Raw genomic sequence first — 20,813 nt, 5'->3', positions numbered from 1 at the left:
AGAGGCCGCGGGTTTGAAAATGAGGCTAAGAAGGGACAGCCAGGAAGGAAGTGAGCCAGGAGAGCCAAGGAGCAGCGTCTAGAGTGACCGTCAGTCATGTCCTCTGCAACAGTTCAGTGAAGTGCAGGTTCAGAAGGCCCATCTGGTTCAGACATGGAGCTCACTGATACCAAAGCAGTAACCTCCGCTCTATCCTATTTTTCAGGATTATCAGCGTCGCCTTGACACCTCCAGTCTGAAGTTGTCAGAATACCCGAATGTTGAAGAGCTCAGGGTGAGAGATGGTCTAGTCATAATTAAAAGTAAAATAAACTGCACTAAAGACCTGGCAGGCAGTTAACATTTCAGTGAGAATGCCCATCACCAGAAGGAGTTCTAGTTATAGATTATTTGTACTTATAATTTAATTCTGCCTTTTAAGTTTCTGATCTGTGGTAAAGATTGATTTTGTCTTTCATTGCAGTAATATTTTGTGAAAAGGTGTAACCACAACAGGAATTGTCAGGAGACAAAGGAACAGGAGTTATTAGTAAATTTAATTTTATTGTGTTCTGTACATAATTTGTTATAAGAACTTATCAGAACATTGAGTAAAATAAGATAACTTCTTTTCCCATGAAAGTTGTTTTCCATAAAAGTTGAAACCATTGTAGAAATGATAGTAGAGTATTCACTAACTACCACTTTTTGTACCTGGGCTTCTGTACTAATAACCTTTTTAAGCTGGGCGTGGTGGCGCACGCTTGTAATCCCAGCATTTGGGAGGCTGAGACAGGAGGATTGCAATTCGCGGACAGCCTCAGCTACTTAGTGAGGCCCTTTGCAACTCAGTGAGACCCTATTTCAAAATAAAGAATGAAAAAATAGGGCTGTGGATGTAACTTGGAGGTAGAATGCCCCTGGGTTCCCTCCCCAGTACTGCAAAAAAAAAAAAAAAAAAAAAAAAGAAGAAGAAGAAGAAGAAAGTAATAACCTTTTTAGGAATTTGAGTCTTTATGCTATTTTATGATGTAGTAATTTGGGCAGAATTCTTTATTGATGGTTTAAAATAAACTTCTGTGTCATATGTAACCATTTATCAGAAGGCATGGTAATATACTTACCCTTTAACTTCTACAGAATAAGATGTTTCTAGAGCTTCCAAGGCTAAAGGATGATCTTCTTACCATGTCATCTCATTCTTGGGCTTTTCTGGGCATGCCATTTTTTAGAATATTGTTTGGAATTAGAGCCTTGAAACTGAGAAGCCCCATTAGACGGGCTTACTCATCTCCATCACACCATCCAGTTGCTACAGTTAAGGGAGGAGCTGAGGATGTGGTGGCAAGGTGCTTGCAACCTCAGTTTTATAAACTGCTTAGAGTCGGATTTTTTTTTTTTTTTTTTTTTGGTGGTACTGGGGTTCCTGGAAACCCTTCTACCTCCAGGCTATACTCCCAGACCTATTTTTACATTTTTTATTTGGAAACAGGGTATTCTAAGCCAGTGCGCGTGGCTGGCTTCGAACCTGCATGTTCCTCCTATCTCTGCCTCCCAAGCGTGGGGATTACAAGCATGCGCCACCAAACCCGGCTTAGAGTCAGATTTGAAGGGTAAAATTCTTGAATGCTTTTCTGCGGGATGCTTTTTTTTTTTTTTTTTTGTACTGGAGATTGAACCCAGGGGCATTCTACCTCCAAGTTATACCCCCAGCCCTATCTTTTATTCTTAATTTTGAAACAGAGTCTCACTAAGTTGTTGAAGGGCCTCAGTATGTACCTGAGGCTGGCTATGAACCTGTGATCCTCCCAAGTACTGGGATTACAAGCATAACCCACCATGTTCCACTGCCTTTTCTTTTCTTTTTGAAGAATTTATATGTTTTTTTTTTTTTTTTTTTTTTTTTTTTTTGCAGGTCGGGGTGGAACCCAGGGGCATCCGACCTCTGAGCTATACCCCCTGCCCTGTTTTTTTTTTATTCTTTAATTTGAAACAGGGTCTCACTAAGTTGCAGAGGGCCTTACTAAGTAGCTGAGGCTATCTGCGAACTGCAATCCTCTGGTCTCAGCCTCCCGAATGCTGGGATTACAAGTGTGCCCCACCATGTCCGGCTTATATGGTTACTTTAACCTGAGATTGATTAAACTTATTGCTATCTTCAATGATAGCAATAAGTTCAATGTAAATGGCATTTGCTATATTAAGAATGTTTTGAAAAGAAACTGAGTTATACAAAATATCATATCCCCCAAATGATAATAATTTGTGTATAATCCTTTTTTGGCAGAATTTGGATTTAACAAAAAGGAAGATGATTCATGAAGGGCCATTGGTTTGGAAAGTGAATAGAGACAAAACTATTGGTATGTCTGATGCTGTCTGTCAGTTTTGGGGAGAGTGGAGAAAGGAAAAATATAAGAAACTCTTGCCAAAGGAAGGAAGAAAGAGTCACTCACAATTTTTACTTGCTGCAGTCAGCAGTGCTGTTTTGTATCATGTGTATAAGTGTGGAAGATCTGCTTGTGCTGTTTTGTTGTATGCCAAGTGTGCTAAGTACTCATTTAGGAATGCAGCAGAAATCTTTGACCTTATTCAGTCCTATTCATTCTTGTATTAAGAAGAGTAAGTTTTTGTTAGACCAATACTTCTCAAACTGTTTATGTTGAGGGAACATGGGAACATTTTTTTTTTTTAATTCTTATTGGTCATTTACTGACAGTTCAGTGAAATAGAGTAAAAATGAATGACTTAAATGAAATTACAAAAGACAACATATAAGTCAATTCTTAAATTTACTAGATTTATCAGAAATAAAATTTCTCTGAAATTGTTGTAAAGTTTATGAAATATATCTCAGTTTTCCGTACTTACCTCTTTTCTGTATTTTTATTTCTAGATCTGTACACATTGCTGCTGGAAGACATTCTTGTATTATTACAAAAGCAGGATGATAGACTGGTGTTAAGGTGTCATAGTAAGATTCTGGCATCTACGGTTGAGAGCAAACACACATTTAGTCCAGTCATTAAGTTGAACACAGTTCTGGTTCGACAAGTGGCGACAGGCAAGTGTGTCCACTGAAAGGTGCTCGCCTCCGGGTTCACTGGGATTCTACACAAGCATTTAGCATTGTTGAAGTAGCACAGCTGGCCTAGGGTTTTGTTACTTTTATAATCTTAGGCAAAATATATTCACTTTACTTACTGTCTAGAAAGTGAAATAAGACTTTAAATCCCCAGATTATTTAATATGCCTAGATTCTCTAAGTGATTTTCTACATTTGGAATGTTTTATACAATTACTCTGGTCTTCATTCCATGGTCAAATCATTGATAGGTATCAATGAAATAGTGCCTTAAGAGGTAATCCCAAAGAGGAGGCTCTCAAGAGAATAGTATGTGTGTGTGTGTGTGTGTGTGTGTGTGTGTGTGTGTGTGTGTGTATGTACACACACACACACACACATATATACTTCTGTGTCATATGTAACCATTTATCAGAAGGCATGGTAATATACTTACCCTTTATTTTTATTTTTTTTTATTTATTTATTTTTTTGTGGTACTGGGGTTCCTGGAAGCCCTTCTACCTCCAGGCTACACTCCCAGACCTATTTTATATTTTTATTTGGAAACAGGGTCTCCTAAACCAGCACGTGCGGCTGGCTTCGAACCTGCGCAATCCTCCTGTCTCTGCCTCCCAAGCGCAGGATTACAAGCGTGCGCCACCACGCCCGGCTATACTTACCCTTTAACTTCTACAGAATAAGATGTTATCCTTCTGTGAGCCTTGAAACTGAGAAGCCCCATTAGACAGGCTTACGCATCTCCATCACACCATCCAATTGCTACAATTAAGGGAGGAGCTGATATATGTATATGTGTGTATGTATATATATATATATATATATTTTTTTTTTTTTTTTTTTTCGGGTCTGGAGATGGAACCCAGGGGCATTCGACCTCCGAGCTACACCCCCTGCCCTATTTTTTATTCTTTATTTTTGAAACCAGGCGGGCCTCACTGAGTTGCAGAGGGCCTCACTAAGTAGCTGAGGCTGTCTGTGAACCGCGATCCTCCAGTCTCAGCCTCCCAAATGCTGGGATTACAAGCATGCGCCACCACACCCGGCTATATATTTTATTTGATGGGGAAAAAACTGAAAACTGAAGAGATGAGTGCAGATTGGATTTTTTTTTTAAATCAGTTTAAGTTTGGCAAGTTGTATTTTAATGATACTACAATGAGGTCTTTTAAAAACCTGTTAATTTCATGAAAACAACATAAATTTGTGACCTCTTTTCTCTAGTACTTACTGAATATTAACAACTTAGCAAAAGGGCAATTTGAAATAAGAGTAATAGCATTTAATTCAGTAATTTGGATTTTGACAAGTTTTTGTTCCCAACTAATTACTGTGTAATGAGTGTAATAGTATTTAGTTCAGTTTTTGTTTGTTTATTCATTTTTTTGAGGGGGGCATAGGGGATTGAACCCAGGGGCATGATATCTCCAGGGAACACCCCCAGCTCTCTTTATTTTTTATTTTTAACAGGGTCTCATTAAGTTGCTGAGGGTCTTGCTAAGTTGCTGAGACCGGCCTCAAACCTGTGATCCGCCTGTTTCATGCCTCCCAAGATTAAAGGCATGCACCACCACGTCCAGTTCAGTTCATTTGAATTTTGACATCTTTTTGTTTTCCAATTAATTACTGTGGAATTAGTGTTAATTTTTATAATCTTTATTTTATTGAAGTATAATATGTATGCAACATGATAAGTTGCTCAGAATTTAAATGTACAGCCTGATCAATTTTTACAAAGTGAACATATGCAAACTTTATCTAAATTAAGATGCAGAATATCTCCCAAACCCTAACATTACTTTAAGTCTATCTAGATTGTATCTGTAGAGTAAATTTTGTTTTGTTCTTTTCCAGATAACAAAGCTTTATTTGTCATTTCCATGTCAGACAATGGAGCCCAGATTTATGAGTTGGTGGCACAGACTGTTTCTGAAAAGACTGTGTACGTATTAAGTTTAGCAGTATTCCACAAACTTTGTATTTGTTTATTTATTTATTTGTCTATTTATATTTTGGTGGGACTAAGGATTGAACTCAGGGGATACTACTACCTCCCAGCTATACCCTCAGCCCAATTTTATTTTATTTTATTTATTTTTTATTTATTAGTTTTATTTATTTATTTTTTATTTATTAGTTTTATTTATTTATTTTTTATTTTATTTATTTATTTATTTATTTATTTTTGTGGGTCTGGGGATGAAACCCAAGGGCATTCAGTTTCCAGGCTACAACTCCAGCCCTATTTTTCATTCTTTATTTTGAAACAGGGTCTCACTAAGTTGCAGAGGGCCTCACTAGCTGAGGCTATCCGCGAAGCATGATCCTCCCATCTCAGTCTCCCGAATGCAAGTGTGGGCCACCACACCTGGGTCCAATTTTATCTTTTATTTTGAAACAAGGTCACACTAAGTTGTCTCATGAGGTTGCTGAGGCTGACTGCAAATCTATGATCCTCCTGTCTCAGCCTCCCAAATACTGGGATTATAAGCATGTTCCACCATGCCTGGATCAAACTTTGTTTTTATAACAGGACTCTAAAAGCCAAAAAATTTATAGAAACCAAGCTCTTCCTCTGGATTCTTTTAGAAACATTCCTTGCCGGGTGTGGTGGTGCACACCTGTAATACCAGTACTTAGGAGGCTAAGACGGGAGCATTGTAGGTTCAAGGCCAGCCTCAGCTGCTTAGTGAGGCCCTCTACAACTTAGTCCTTATTTCAAAATAAAGAGTAAAGGCCAGGCATGGTGGTGAATGCTTGTAATCCCAGCATTTGGGAGGCTGAGACAGGAGGGTCGCAGTTTGAGGACAGACTCAGCTACTACTTAGTGAGGCCTTTTGCTACTCAGTGAGAACCTGTTTCAAAATAAAAAATAGGGCTGGGGGTGTAGCTCCAAGGTGGAATGCCCCAGTTCCATCCCCAGTACCGCAAAAAATAAAAATAAAGAATAAAAAGTAGGGCTGGGGGTATAGCTCGGGGATAACACCCCTGGGTTCAATTCCCAATGCCACACACACAAAAAAATTCTCTAAGAATTTGTTCCTTTTTAGATTGATGTATTTTATTTTGATTCTAGACTGATAATGTCTTTATGTCTTTTCTTTTTATTTTTTTCTTTCTTTTTCTTTTTTCTTTTCTTTTCTTTTTTTTTTTTTTTTTTTTTGTGGTACTTGGGGGTGGAACCCAGGAGCTTTCTACCTCTGGGCTATATCCCAGACCTATTTTATACTTTATTTGGAACAGGGTCTCACTAAGTTGCTGAGAGCCTCACTAAGTAGCTGAGGCTGGGTTCAAACCTGTGCGATTCTCCTATCTCAGCTTCCCAAGTGCGGGGATTACAAGTGTGCACCAACACGCCTGGCTTTTTATTTTCTATTCTACTGAAAGTAAATTTCTTTCGTGGTACTAGGGATTGAACCCGGGGGCATTCTACCTCCAAGCTACACCCCAGCCCTACTTTTTATTCTTTATTTTGTTTTTTACTTTTACTTTTTTTCGGTACTGGGGATGGAACTCAGTGGCATTCTTTTTTTTATTTTTTATTGGTGCATTATATTCATACATCATATTGGGGTAAAAACTTGTGTGGACATATATGTAGACATCACCCATTTAGTCCCTACCCAATTCCCACCCCATTCCCTCCCCATCCCTCCTTCCCATGCTTGGCTTAGTAATTAACTTCAATATGTTTAAGTACATTGTGTGTTTTAGAGAATTTCCTTCTTCCTCCCTCCCATCCCCTCATTTAGGTTGTCTTGTTTGATCCTCTATAGGATTTCCTTTTTCATCTAGAGTTCCTCCTATGACCCATTTCTCCTTAGCTTTCACATATTAGGGAAAGGATCAATTTCTTATTTTTTCTGACTGACTAATCTCGCTTAGTATAATGTCCTCCAGTTCCATCCATTTTTCTGAAAATGATGTAATTGAGTTTTTTTAATGGCTGAGTAAAATTCCATAGTATACATACCCCACAGTTTTGTAATTCATTCATCTGTTGATGGACATCTTGGCTGGTTCCATAATTTGGCTATGGTGAATTGTGCAGCTATGAACATACATACACATGCATTAGTTTGGTAGTTTGGTTTCCTTTCTTTTGGGTAAATACCCAGAAGTGGTATTGCTGTATCGAATGGTAGATTTGTTCCCATTCTTCTGAGGATTCTCTATACTGTTTTCCAAAGTTGTTGCACTAATTTGCAATCCCACCAACAATGTTTTAGAGTTCCCACTTCATCACATCCTCGCCAGCATTTATTGTTGTTTGTGTTTTGAATGATTGCCATTCTAGTTGGAGTTAGGTGAAATCTCAGGGTAGTTCTGATTTGCATCTCTCTGATTGCCAATGATGTTGAATATTTTTAATGTATTTATTGGTCATTTCAATTTCTTTTTTCATAAAATGTCTATTTAGTTCACTTGCCCATATATTTTTTTTATTATTTGGGTTTTTTACTGTTGAGTTTCTTGAGTTTTCTGTTTATTCTAGATATTAGTCCTCTATTGGAGGTATAGGTGGCAAAAATCTTCTCCCATTCTGTTGGCTCTCGGTTGAGGTTCTTGCCAGTTTCCTTTGCTTTTTTTTTTCTTTAGTTTCATGCAATCCCATGTATTCATTCGCCTTTTAATTTGTTGTGCCTTTGGGGTCTTGTTGAGAAAGTGTTTATCTGTGCTTATGTGTTGCAGTGTAGGACCTATGCCCTCTTTAAGGAGCTTCAAGGTCTCTAGTTTGATTTCCAAGTCTTTGATCCATCTAGAATTGACTTTTGTGCAGGGTGAGAAAGTGGGATTAATTTCCAGTTTTCTGCATATGGTTAACCAGTTTTGCCAACACCATTAGTTGAAAAGGCTGTCTTTTTTTCCAGTGTATGTTTTTGGCCCCTTTGTAAAAAATCAATTGGCTGAAAGTGTGTGAACTTGTTTCTGGGTCTTCTATTCTGCTTCCATTGGTCTATGTATCTGGTTTTTTGTTTGTTTGTTTGTTTTTTGCCAGTACCATGCTGTTTTTATTACAGTGGCTTTGCAGTATAGTTTAAAGTCATGTATTGTGATTCCTCCTGCATGGTTTTTGTTGCTGAGAACTACTTTGGCTATTCTGGGCTTTTTATTGTTCCAAATAAATTTAAGGACTGATTTTTCTGTATCTATGAGGAATGATCTTGGCAGTTTAATGGGCATTGCGTTAAATCTGTAGATCACTTTTGGAAGGATGGCCATTTTAATGACATTTATTTTGCTTATCCATGAACAGGGAAGATCTTTCCATATTCTAAAATCTTCTTCAATTTCTTTTTTCAGTGTTTTATAATTTTCTTTATAGAGATCTTTTACCTCTTGGTTAAGTTTATTCCTAAGTATTTGTGTGTGTGGAGGGGGGAGATCCTGAGTGGAAGTGTTTTCTGAATTTCTTTTTCAGTGGATTTATGGTTGGTATATAGAAAAGCTTCTGAGTTTTTAAGATTGATTTTGTATCCAGACACTTTGCTGAATTTGTTGATCAGTTCTATAAGCCTTTTGGTTGAATTTGTTGGGTTTTCTAAATATAGTATCATGTCATCTGCAAATAATGAACATTTGAGTTCTTCTTTTCCTATTTGTACTCCTTTGATTTCCTTTTTTTGCCTTAGTGCTCTGGCTAGAATCTTTAGTACTATATTGAAGAGAAGTGGTGATAATGGACATCCTTGCCTTGTTCCTGTTTTTAGGGGAAATTCTTGAAGTTTTTCCCCATTTAATATGATGTTAGCGGTGGACTTATTATAGATTGCCTTTATGATGTTGAGATATGTTTCTTCTATTCCAATTCTCTGCAGTGTTTTTATCATAAATGGATGTTAGATTTTATCAAATGCTTTTTCAGCATCTATTGAAATGATCATGTGATTTTTGTCTTTGATTCTATTTATGTGATGTATTACATGGATTGATTTTCGTATGTTGAACCAGCTTTGCATCCCTGGGATGAACCCTACCTGGTCATGGTGTATGATTTTCTTTATGTGATTTTGAATACGTGTTGCTCGTATTTTGTTTAATAGTTTAGCATCCAAATTCATCAGAGATATAGGCCTGTAGTTTTCCTTCCTTTGAACTGTCTTTATTCGGTTTGGGTATTAGTGTGATGTTGGCTTCATAGAATGTATTTGGGAGAGTCCCACTTTTTTTATTTCACGAAATTGTTTGAGGAATATTGGGGTTAGCTCTTCTCTAAAGGTTTTATAGAATTCACTTGGAAAACCATCTGGTTCTGGGCTTTTCTTTGATGCTAAGCTCTTTATTGCTGTTTTAATCTCTTTGATTGTTATTGGTTGATTTCAGGTTTCTGTATCTTCTTGACTCATTTTAGGAAGGTTGTATTTATCTTGGAAGTTGTCAGTTTCCTCCAGATTTTCTATTTTGTTTGAGTATAGTTTTTCAAAGTAGTTTCTGATAATCCTCTAGATTTCTACACTGTCAGTAGTAATGTCTCCTTTTTCATCTCTTATCTTCATAATTTGGCTTGATTCTCTCTTTTTTTAGTTAGATTGCCTAGTGGTTTATCTATCTTATTAATTTTTTTGAGAAACCAGCTTTTGGTTTTGTTGATTTTTCTGTATTGTTTTTTTATTCTCTATTTCATTAATTTCTGCTCTGATTTTAGTAATTTTCTGTCTTCTACTGGCTTTGGGGTTCAATTGTTCCTGCTTTTCAAGGGCTTTGAGGTGTGTTTTTAGGTTATTTATTTGAAGATTTTCTGTTTTTCTTATGTGATCACTCAGTGCTATAAATTTTTCTCTTAATACTACCTTCAAAGTGTCCCAGAGGTTTTGATATGTTGTATCTTTATTTTCATTTGTTTCTAAAAATTTCTTGATTTCACCTCTTACATCTTCTATCACCAATTCTTCATTCAGAAGTGTGGTGTTCAGTCTCCACGTTTATGTTGTTTCTCTGGGTCTTCTTATAGTTGATTTCTAGTTTCATTCCATTATGGTCTGAAATGACACAGGGAAATATGTAACATCTTTTGAATTTGCTAATGCTCATTTTTTGTCCCCAGGATGGGATCTATTTTGGAGAAGGTTCTATGAGCAGCTAAGAAAAATGTAAACTCTGCTGTAGTTGGGTGAAATATTCTATATTTGTCCAACAGGTCCATTTGATTAATGGTATTCTTTAGTTCTGAGGCATCTTTACTGACTTTGTCTGGAAGATCTGTCTAATGTTGTGAGAGGTGTGTTGAAGTCTCTCAGTATTTTTGTGTTGGGATTTATGTGTGACTTCATGTCACAAAGAGTTTGTTTTATGAAAGTAGCTGCACCTATGTTTGGGGCATAGATGTTGATTATTATTATTTCCTCTTGCTGGATTATTCTTTTTACCAGTAAAATATGACCTTCTTTGTCTCTTCTAATAAGTTTGGGTTTGAAGTCTAACTTGTCTGATATCATAGTTGCTACTCCTGCTTGCCTTCAAGTTCCGTTAGCATGAATTACCTTGCTCTAGCCCTTTGCCTTGAGTTTATTACTCTTTACTTGTAAGGTCTGTTTCTTGTAAGCAGCAGATGGATCGATTCTGTTTTCTTAATCCATTTTACCACTTTATGTCTTTTTATTGGGAATTGAGACCATTTACATTCTGTATGATTATTGAGAGATAATTTTTTAAATCCTAACATGTTAAAATTTTATTTCTGTTTGAAATACTGTTTATTCTTCTTTGTTTAGTTGTCTGCTGGATGGAAAATCTTGTTTCTCTCGTTCTGGTGTATATTACCTATTTCTTCTTTGTAGTTAATCTCCTTGAGTATTTTCTCTAACACTGGTTTTGAAGACATAAATTCCTTCAGTTTCTGTTTGTCATGGAAGCTTCTTATTTCCCCATCTAATTGGGTAGATAGTTTTGCTGGGTAGGAAATTTTTGGCTGGAAGTTTTCTTTCTTTCAGAGTTTGGAATATATTACTCTGAGCCCTTCTGGCTTTCTTTCTTTCTTTTTTTTTTTTTTTTTTTGTATGTGTGTGAGAGACAGAGAGAGAGAGATACTGGGGTTCCTTGAAGCCGTACTACCTCCGGGCTACACTCCCAGACCTATTTTATACTTTTTTTATTTGAAAACAGGGTCTCTTAAGCCAGCAAGGCTGGATTCGAACCTGCACGATCCTCCTGTCTCCACCTCCCACATGCGGGTATTACAAGCATGCAACACTTGGCATGCCCTTCTGACTTTCATGACTTGGTTTGGGAAGTCCGGAGTGATTCTAATTGGTTTGCTTCTGAAGGTCACTTGGCCTTTAGTTTTTGTTGCCTTTAAGATTCTCTGCTTGGCGTCCACATTGGTCATTTTAACAATCATGTGGCATGGGGAATCTCTTCTCTGATCCTGTCTAAAAAGGAGTTTTATAAGTTTCCTGGACCTGTGTATTGACCTCTTGCTCTGTGTTTGGAAAATTTTCTGCTATTACTTCCTTGAAGAGATTATTGATCCCTTTAGTTTCATCTTCTTTTCCCTCTTCTATCCCAATTATTCTTAGGTTAGCTCTCTTAAAATGGGCCCATATTTCTTCAATGTCAAATTCCTGCTGTCGGAATTTTTCTTCTAAGTAATAATCTATGCCTTTGTTTTGGGGGTGATCATCTAGGAGCAAAATTCTATTCTCCATGTGGTCTAATTGATGCCTTTACTTCATTGATTGCATCCTTTATTTCTTTTAGACTCTAAATTCTTTTCTAAGGTCCTGTATTATTTCTACAGTTATATTCCTGATTTGATCTTCTGGAAATCTCTGAATTTCTGTGTTATCAGGTTCTGATGTTGTGGGGTTGTGGGCATTCATTGTTATTTCTCTTTCCCATGATTTCAGAGGTTTGTGCCTTCTCTGGGTTTTTCCCTAGGTCACCATGACTTCACTAAGGGTGCTCTGGATCTCGAGTCTGTGGTAATCTCAGTCGCCACTACTCCTTTACTGGGTTGTATTGCAAAGTCTCAGACCCAGGGAGTTAATTGAGGCTGTGCAATACCGTGGGGGTGCTGGGCTGGGCATTTTCCCATAGGGAGCTGTGACTAGGGTGTGGTATCTCTGCCACCACTACTCCTTCACTGGGTTGGACTGCAAAATCTCAGACCTAGGGAGATTATCAAAGCTGCGCAAGTCCCTGGGGGTGCAGTCCTGGCATTTCGCCTTTAGGGGCCGCAATTTCACTTACGGTTGTTGAGTGCCTGATCTGGAGTTGTCGTGGGTGTGATGAACTCACTGCTGGTGCTGGAAATATGGCCCTGATGCCACGCCCTTGTCTGTGAGGCTGGCGTATTTCTTCTTGGTTTTGAGCTCCATCCTGAGTCCCTGGAGGGCTCAGATGATGAGCTTGGCCACTGGGAGTTTTAGACGTTCTCTGCGCTGAAAGAACTGCTGAATTACACCCGAATGATCCGAAGCTGCTCACTTCAGCTCCTTGTTTACCTTTCCTCTTTGGAGCCTGGTGCTGTGAGGCAAGATGGCGCCAGCGCTGCTCCGCTGCCACAATGTGGGTGGGTTTCTTTTCTGGTGTCTGGTTGTTCTTCTAGTCTTCTTTTTCTCTGTCCCTTGTATTTACAGTTTTTATTTCTCTGCTGATAGTGTTTTCTGGCTATGAAAAGCACTGATTTTGTTGCAATAAAGATCGAGTGTTAACAGGACTCATAAACACTGCTTTTCTTGGTAGCCATCTTCCCGGAAACTTGCTCAGGGGCATTCTACCTCTGAGCTATACCCTCACACTTATTGTTATTCTTTATCTTATTTTATTTATTTTATTTTTGCGGTACAGGGGATGGAACCCAGGGGCATTCTGCCTCCAAGCTACAACCCCAGCCTTATTTTTTATTCTTTATTTTCAAACAGGGTCTCCCTGAGTTGCAAAGGGCCTCACTAGCTCACTAGTGGCTGAACTGTCCTCGTACCACAATCCTCCTGTCTCAGCCTCCAAAATGCTGGAATTACAAGTGTGTGCCTCCACACCCAGCACTTTTGTTTTTTTTTTTTTTTTTTTTTTTGCGGGTCTGGGGATGGAACCTGGGGGCATTCTACTTCTGAGCTACACCCCCAGCCCTATTTTTTATTTTGAAACACACCCCCAGCCCTATTTTTTATTTTGAAACACACCCCCAGCCCTATTTTTTATTTTGAAACAGGGTCTTACTGAGTTGCAAAGGGCCTAAGTAGCTGAAGCTGTCCGCGAACCATGATCCTCCTGTCTCAGCCTCCCAAAATGCTGGGATTACAAGTGTGCGCCACCCACCACACCCAGCTTATTACTCATTATTTTGAAGTAGGGTCTCACTAAGTTATGAAGTACGTCACTAAGTAGCTGAGGCTGGCCACAACCTGTGATCCTCCTGTCGTCAGCCTCCCCAGTACTGGGGTTACAAGCAGGCACCACCATGTCCAACTTGAAAAGAAATTTCTTAAGAAAATATTTACAAATGTCAAGTGAATTTTTTAGTGGGCAAAATATTCATACTGTTAGAATATTTTTAAAATATAGTTTTGGAATCTGTACTTAATAGTATGTTGCCAAAATAATGATAATCCCCAGCAGAAGGGTAGTTTCGATTTGGTGAGTTTGGTTTTTGCTTCCTTTTTGTTTTGCTTTTTAAACATATTCACAAGTATGTCTTTTTCTTTCTTTATGTATTTCTGATTCCTTTCACATTTGCAAAGCTGGCAGAACTTGATTTGCCGAATGGCCGCATCTGTGAAGGAGCAGTCCACCAAGCCAATCCCGCTGCAATCGCCACCTTGCGAGTGAGTGCTCCAGCCTGCGTAGAGTGGGATTATTTTGTAGTTTTCATCAGAAAAGGAAATGGGTTGTTTTTAAGTTTGTTTGCACAAAGCCACCTCATGAAGCTGAAAGATTGTTTCTTTTTCTTTCTCAGAGGAGACAATGATGAAGAACAGCAAAAATTAAAAGGGGAACATCATGGCATTTCAGTCACTGGTCTGCAGAGTCCAGGTAAAGTAATTTATTAAGATAAGAAAGAGGGCTTGGGGTGTAGCTCTGTGGTTGAGCATTTGCCTAGCATGTGTGAGGCCCTGGGTTTAATCCCCAACACCACAAAAGGGGGAAGGGATAAGAACAGAAAGGTGTAGTCTAATATCAATTAAAATGCAGAGAAACTTTGAAATTCGTGGTTTATGCAGGTGCCAATATTAGCTGGGTAGTGTGACTGAGTCTGCTTGTGGGCCTTCTGTGTGCCAGAACCACTCTACTCTCAGTGCTATGTATTTTATTTAATGGGTGATCTCTAGCGTATGTATTTGTTTGCTTTCCTGAATATTTCTTGAATGCTTTCTGTTAAAAAGTTTTGTTAAAAAAATACTCTACCTTCTGTTCCACGAACAGACAGAGATTTGGGATTAGAATCTTCCTTAATATCGGCAAAACCTCAGTCTCATTCACTGAGTATCTCTGGGAAACCAGAGGCGGATGATCTCTTTGCAACCGAGAGACAGTTTGCAAAGGAGCAGCATGCTGGTGGAACACTAAAGGAAGGTGGAGAAAATTATCAAATCACAGTCGCAGATCCACACTTGCCTGTCACAGAGGAGCGGTGGGCATTGGATGCACTAAGGAATTGTAAGTTCTGTTCATCACTTGTTGCAGCTTAAGTGCCGGAATTGTATAATGTATTGAACTGCCATTAAGGGAGAATTCAAAGAAGAATAAACTATGACTTTTTCCTTCAAGAGATTTATGATCTAGTTGGAAAGGCAGTAGGACCCTCACCCAGCCCATTCCTGCCTTTTTAAGGAAACATTCTAATGGTAATAGTGTGGGAATGTCCAGGTTTATTTGGGTTGGGGTGAGCAGAGAAGAGAGGTGTCAGACAACAGAGAAAAGATGAATTATTGTCTTGAAGGAGGGGTAAGATTCAAACAGGTCTGCAGAATAGAAGCTGCTCCAACAAGAAAAAGAGGAGGACAGCAGTATGGGCAGGAGATTATAAGGGCTTCAGAGAGCGGTGGGCAAAGCAGCTGGCCTGTGCTTGATGTTGTAAGTTAAAGGTCTGTGGGAGATGCAGTTGGGAAGGTAGAAGGTGTGCTGTTGCGCCAGCTGCCATGAACTTTGAGTTGGTCTTCTGTACTTTAAAGGTAGCATAACAGTGTTTAGGAGCTTGTGTCGATTGTCCTATTCTCTCCTGCAGCCCACAGTACACACACACATCCTTTGATAGGTTTCCCCTCTGCCTCTGGTCTGGTTGAAAACCACAGTTACAGATGGGGGAATAGATTACATCTCTCAAGTGTAAGGAGGTGGGGGGAGTCTGATAACACCTGTGCTAGCTGTAGAGCACCAGTTGAGGTCTTTAAGCGAGGATGTAGATAATGAAAAAGGATTCTGGCTGAGAGCTGCACAGGAGTTTGAACGGAGGGAGGGAGGCTTGGTGTGGCGCACCACTGAGCAGTCTGTTACAGTAGTCTGGGATCCAGTGTGGACTAGAATGGTTTTAGAAGGAGTAAAAATAAAGCGAGGAATCATCAGATACTTAGAATGGCTGACTTATTTGGATATGAGAGCAAAGGGAAAGGAATATCTAAAGATAATTTCAGTATTCATGTCAAAAATGAAAGTCAGAGAAGATCCGCACTCCCTGCTGCCTCTATCGCCCCTTGTTAATTGACAGACAGTATGGCTTTATTAGGGCATGTCAAGACCAAGATGGCAAGAATTGAACCATTCGAGAGAGCGAGCGAGGAACATGAAGACTAAGATAGCAAACATCAGGCCGTTCGAGAGGGAGCAAGGAGCAAAGTGGAAATGCAGGATTGACGGTTCAGGGAGATACTGGAGTATCAAAGCCATAAGAATTCATGGCACCTCTTAAGAAGGGAATGTAGAGCAGAGAGACAGGGCAGCACACTCAGACATATATGAAAATTGCTTACCTAAAGGAACATCAGATAAAAATTAAGCCCAGGATGAAGGTAGGGAGTGGCTGAGTTAGGAAATAAGACTTTAATCTAAATTCCCCTGAATTAATAGTCTTAGTGATTTCTGATGGTTTGGTTCACATTGTCCCAGATCTCTGTCATTGTGTGAGTGATTTCAGCATGAACTTAGCCCATTCAAAGTCTAATTGGTTCTTATTTTCAACAACCTAAAGAAGTTGCATCACTTGTAAGGTAACTTTTAAAAGAACTGATGAGTATATTCTTATTTTTGGAAATTACATATACTACTGCTGGATCATAGGAATTAAATTTTATTACAAGATAAATTTTTCTTCCTTTGTTAGCATGTATGGAGATTCTTTGGATTGCTATAAATAATAAAACCAATGTTCTATGTGTCTAATAAAATTAGAAAACTAATGTCTATGCATGTACTGTTGGCTCCTAGAAAAAACAGAGCTTTTAACTGTTACTGCCTAGCTTACATAATCTTTCAACACCCTGAAGTACACTTAGGGTATGCTTCAGGCACAGAGGCATGGTGTTGGTATTTGAGATTTCTAGATAGGAGTACCTCCCCCATTCAACATTAACTCCTATCTAGGATAATGTGTCTTCTCTATTTGTTTTTCAAAGCAACAAAAAAATGATTATGTAAAATTAAGATTTTTGGTTATATGTTGTTAAAAGGTACTGAGTTCTAGAGGCGACTGGTAAATCAGCTGAGTTAATCCCAGAGTCTGAGGCTCAGATTTCAAATGGCTTTTCTTCTCTCTCTGCAGTGGGTCTGTTGAAGCAGTTGCTGGTACAACAGCTGGGGTTGGCTGAGAAGAGCGCTCAGGAAGACTGGCAGCACCTCCCAAGACACAGGACAGCCTCTCAGGGGGTACAGGCAGATAGTGGAACCCAGAACTCTGAAAATATTAAGCATCATCCTGGTGAAGGACAGATGCCCTTTAGAACTGGAACTGATGACATTGCAACTTGTTACAGTCCACGGACTTCAACTGAATCTTCTGCTCCCCGGGATTCAGTGGTACTGGCATCCCAAGACAGCCAGGCAAGTAATGTTTTAGTAATGGACCACGTGATCATGACCCCAGAGATGCCTGCCACAGAGCCAGAAGGGGGTCTGGATGAGAGTGGAGAGCACTTTTTTGATGCCCGTGAAGCACACAGTGATGATAATCCATCAGAGAGCGATGGAGCACCTAAAAAAGAAGAGGATGTTCATTTCCGCATCTCAGGCAAGTTGCTTTCACATGTAAACTTTGGTTTTGATTGTTGTTGACCATCCTGAACACTGGAGTGAATGTTACTTGTTTTTGCATGTGTGTGTATAGTATTTATTTATTCCTTCATTTGATAAATAATCACTGAATCTGCCCAATGTCAGACATCATCCTCGGGGCCAGGAGATACAGCAGTAAGTTGCAAGAAGGTCTTCATACTCAGGAGGTTTAGGTGCTAGGAGGGGAAGTGTAATGATAAATGAGGAGACAAACACAGGGATGCCAAGTGGTGAAAAGTACTAGAAAGGAGAGGTGGGAATACAAGGGTAGGTGGGTGGTCAGGGGGAGCCCTTGCCAAGCAGTGCCTGAGTAAAGTGAGGGACAGCCACCTGGGTGCTTGGGCGCAGCATCCCCAGGAGAGCAGAGCTGGTAGAGCTGTTGAGCCGGCCTTGGGAGGCTAAGCCAGGAGAATCGTAGGTTCAAGGCCAGCCTCAGCAACTCAGTGAAACCCAAACAGAAAATGAAATAGGACTGGGGTGTTGTTCAAAGGTAGAATGCCCCTGGCTTCCTTCAATTTCCAGAACCACCTCCCCAAAAAAAAAACACATACACAAGAACAAGCTTTTTTCTATTCAGGGAAAATAGGGAGGGAATGGGGGCTGAAGAGAATGGTAGGAGACCAGATATGGTTACAAGATCATATAGCGACTTCAAAGTTTCCAGCTCTAAACTTTGAAAATGCCAAGTAGTAGGAAATTATTTGAAAATTACCATATAAGACTGCTAAGTTGAGCTTTACTTTCAAGTGAGAACTTCCCGATACACTTAGAACTAAGCCTTGGTGTCCATGGCTTACCCCCAAGTTGTCAGCAGATGACCCTGTCCTTACTTTGTGATATCCTAACTATTGTCTTTATCCCTAGGAAACTGTTTGCTGCTTGATGGCTTTGAAGCAGTACAGGAGAGCTCCACCGACGAGGAGGTTGCTTCCTCTTTTACCCTGCAGCCCGGGGCAGGCAGCCCTGCCGTGGACTCTACCCACCAGCAACAGCATTCTCCCCAGATTGCCCATTCTGATGGGGCAGCTTCACCATTTACCCCAGAATTCCTGGTCCAGCGGCGCTGGGGGACTATGGAGGAGTCCTGTTTTGAGATACAGAGTCCCTCCTCTTATACAGACCCACAAAGCCAGATCATGGAATACATTCATAAGATAGAGGCTGACCTTGAACACTTAAAGGTACCTTCCACTTCAGCAGCCACAGGACTTGGTCATAAGAAAAACATTTGGACCGCTCATGTTGGCAGCCTTGCCTAGGCTCCAAGTCTCTGTTTTTAGCCATTATTTATGAGCAGGCCTGAATAACACTGTTCACCTTGGGGCAAAGCACGGGGATTAGAAAATCTGTAGATCTCTAGCTCTGTGTTTGTATGGGAATCCCAGCTGAAGGATCTTAAGGTGCTGGGGGCAGCTGGCTGCTGCACTAAAGACAAAAACCCTGAGCTGAGTGGGATGGGGCCCGAACAGTCGTGGACCTCACTGAGAGAGTCTCACTTGCTATAACCTACTCGTTATCCATGACTTATTGGGTAATGTTGGTAGTGTCCCAGATGCCAGGATATGTAGAAACTGGCTTCAGTGGCTCCTATAGTCCCAAAGCCAGGGCATGAATGGAAGTTTTTGTAACCTGGCAGCTGGCGATGTCACTGTTTCAAAAGGATTCCATTGACATTGGCCCTCAGGAAGACAGCTGCTACAGCCTACATGCTTTTTTACAGTATCATTTAGTTAGGAAGCTTCAGAGACTGATTTATAAAGTTTTCTTAGCCTTTTAACTTGAGTCCAGTGTCCATAGGCTTTTCTCTTAACTTTATATGGTAGATTTCCCCTCTTCCTTTGGTTTTACATGGTGTCCTCCTGTGGCTGGTGAGCTGGCTAGAAGGCCATAGGGGCAGGGTGGCTCCAAAGGTGCTGGGTGGGGTGGTACCATTTCCAACATGACTCCTGTGGGAGAATCACCTTCTCTGGGTGGCTCCTCCTCTTTTTTTTCTCATGGGAAACTCTTAAGCTATTCAGTAGAAGGAAAAATGGGAAGAGAAAACTTGCTTTTTCTCTCACTAACAAAAATGTTAATGACTACTGTTAATACTGAAATTTGGGAGCATGTACCTGTAATATGAAAATACCTTTTTTTTTTTATCAGTTTTGCTTTTTTTTTTTTTTTTTTTTTGATGTCTGAATGAAAGCTTGTGGGTTTATTTTACAGAAGGTGGAGGAAAGCTATACCATGCTTTGCCAAAGGCTGGCTGGATCAGCCCTCACAGAGAAGCACTCAGGTGTGTGAGATCGCGGTTCTCAGCTCTAGAATCTTCCTTCTAAACAGTTCATAGAATAAAATGATATATTATTCTTTAAAGTAAAAACTGTCAACCGGGTGTGGTATCGCACACTTGTAATTCCAGTACTTGGGAGACTGAGACAGAAGGATCCGGTTCGCAGACAGCCTCAGCTACTTAGTGAGGCCATTTGCAACTCAATGAGACCCTGTTTCAAAATAAAGAATAAAAAATAGGGCAGGGGTATAGCTCAGAGGTAGAATGCCCTAGGTTCCAACCCCAGTACTGCAAAAAAAAAAAAAAAAATGAAAACTGTCTGAGATCTTTTCTTCTCTTTAAAAACTGTTTCTAAATGTCATAAATCAAGCAGAAGCTCCTATCTGCTGACTCTGTTCTTTCTTCTTCCAGAAGAACTGCCGTTATCAGTTCCCATGCCATCCTCTCTCCCTCTTTTCACAAGCAGGAGGCAGAACAGTGGAAAGCCACTGAACCATAACTCAGTGTGAGAAGCTGCGGTCCCCTGTGTGCAGAGGGAGGCGGCCCTAGGGGGCACTGTGCTCCCATGCCCTCCTGACAGTGGCCGGGCTCGCCTTACTGCGGTCGGGTCTGCGTTCAGTGCAGCAGTTTGTGCTCATCTACTCATGTGCTTCCAGCTGGGGCTGCTTTGATTCAGAAACAAATGCGTAATTGTGCCTGCACATTTCATAGATGTTCTGTGATGCTCATATGTTCCTAACCCAGTTTCCACATTTTATTCTCCTAGATAAAAGTTAGAGCCGAGTGTCCTGGAGGTGGCTGCAGGTTGTTGGATTTCGAGCATCGGACTTGTATCAACCACATCCTGGCTGCATTGTGGACCTGGAGAGAGTGTGGCAGAGTCAGCCTGCGGGCTGCCTGGGCTGGCGTGTCCCCGGTGCCCTCGCACCTGGCGGCTGCGTGGGTGTGCCAGTGAGGGTGCCACTCCTCTCACTCTCCTGTCCTCGCTGTCGGAAAGTCATTTTGATTCAGAACAAAAACCAAATGTATAGAGCTTTGGGTGTAGGATATGAAATTGTACTTAGACGTAAGAAAAAGAGAAAATCAGATGTATTTATTTGACTTCATTCCGTATTTGAAAGCACATTTTAATTTTTATTTTGCCTTGGTTTGTTTTAATGGAGTAGTGAAAGTTTTAGCCCTTTGTATTTAGTACACCCAAGGATCAGTTGCTCCTGAAGCAAAGAGGTCAGGATGGGGTATCAGGAGGTTGGTAGAGAGGTGACGGAG

At 40.1% G+C, this 20,813-nt stretch overlaps 1 protein-coding gene across 1 annotated transcript in view; it reads left to right on the top strand.

The window, feature by feature from the left end:
• ARHGEF12 (Rho guanine nucleotide exchange factor 12) overlaps positions 1-20,499 on the top strand; it is a gene marked incomplete at both ends in the record, with an annotated part of 167,935 nt that extends 147,436 nt beyond the window's left edge. Inside the window, 12 exons of the mRNA XM_080715851.1 lie at positions 206-274; positions 2,267-2,342; positions 2,876-3,049; positions 4,919-5,006; positions 13,747-13,830; positions 13,962-14,038; positions 14,429-14,662; positions 16,761-17,225; positions 18,134-18,450; positions 19,478-19,547; positions 19,956-20,047; positions 20,311-20,499. Of these exons, the coding sequence (XP_080571977.1) occupies positions 206-274; positions 2,267-2,342; positions 2,876-3,049; positions 4,919-5,006; positions 13,747-13,830; positions 13,962-14,038; positions 14,429-14,662; positions 16,761-17,225; positions 18,134-18,450; positions 19,478-19,547; positions 19,956-20,047; positions 20,311-20,499 (1,935 nt within the window). The remainder of the gene's footprint in view (positions 1-205; positions 275-2,266; positions 2,343-2,875; positions 3,050-4,918; positions 5,007-13,746; positions 13,831-13,961; positions 14,039-14,428; positions 14,663-16,760; positions 17,226-18,133; positions 18,451-19,477; positions 19,548-19,955; positions 20,048-20,310) is intronic.
• Positions 20,500-20,813: the final 314 nt, after the last annotated feature.

Source organism: Muscardinus avellanarius, assembly GCF_963383645.1.
Source record: "Muscardinus avellanarius genome assembly, chromosome: 1".
NCBI lineage: Eukaryota > Metazoa > Chordata > Mammalia > Rodentia > Gliridae > Muscardinus > Muscardinus avellanarius.
The sequence above is the reverse complement of the archived record's forward strand: the minus strand, read 5'-3'. Positions and strand labels throughout refer to the sequence as shown.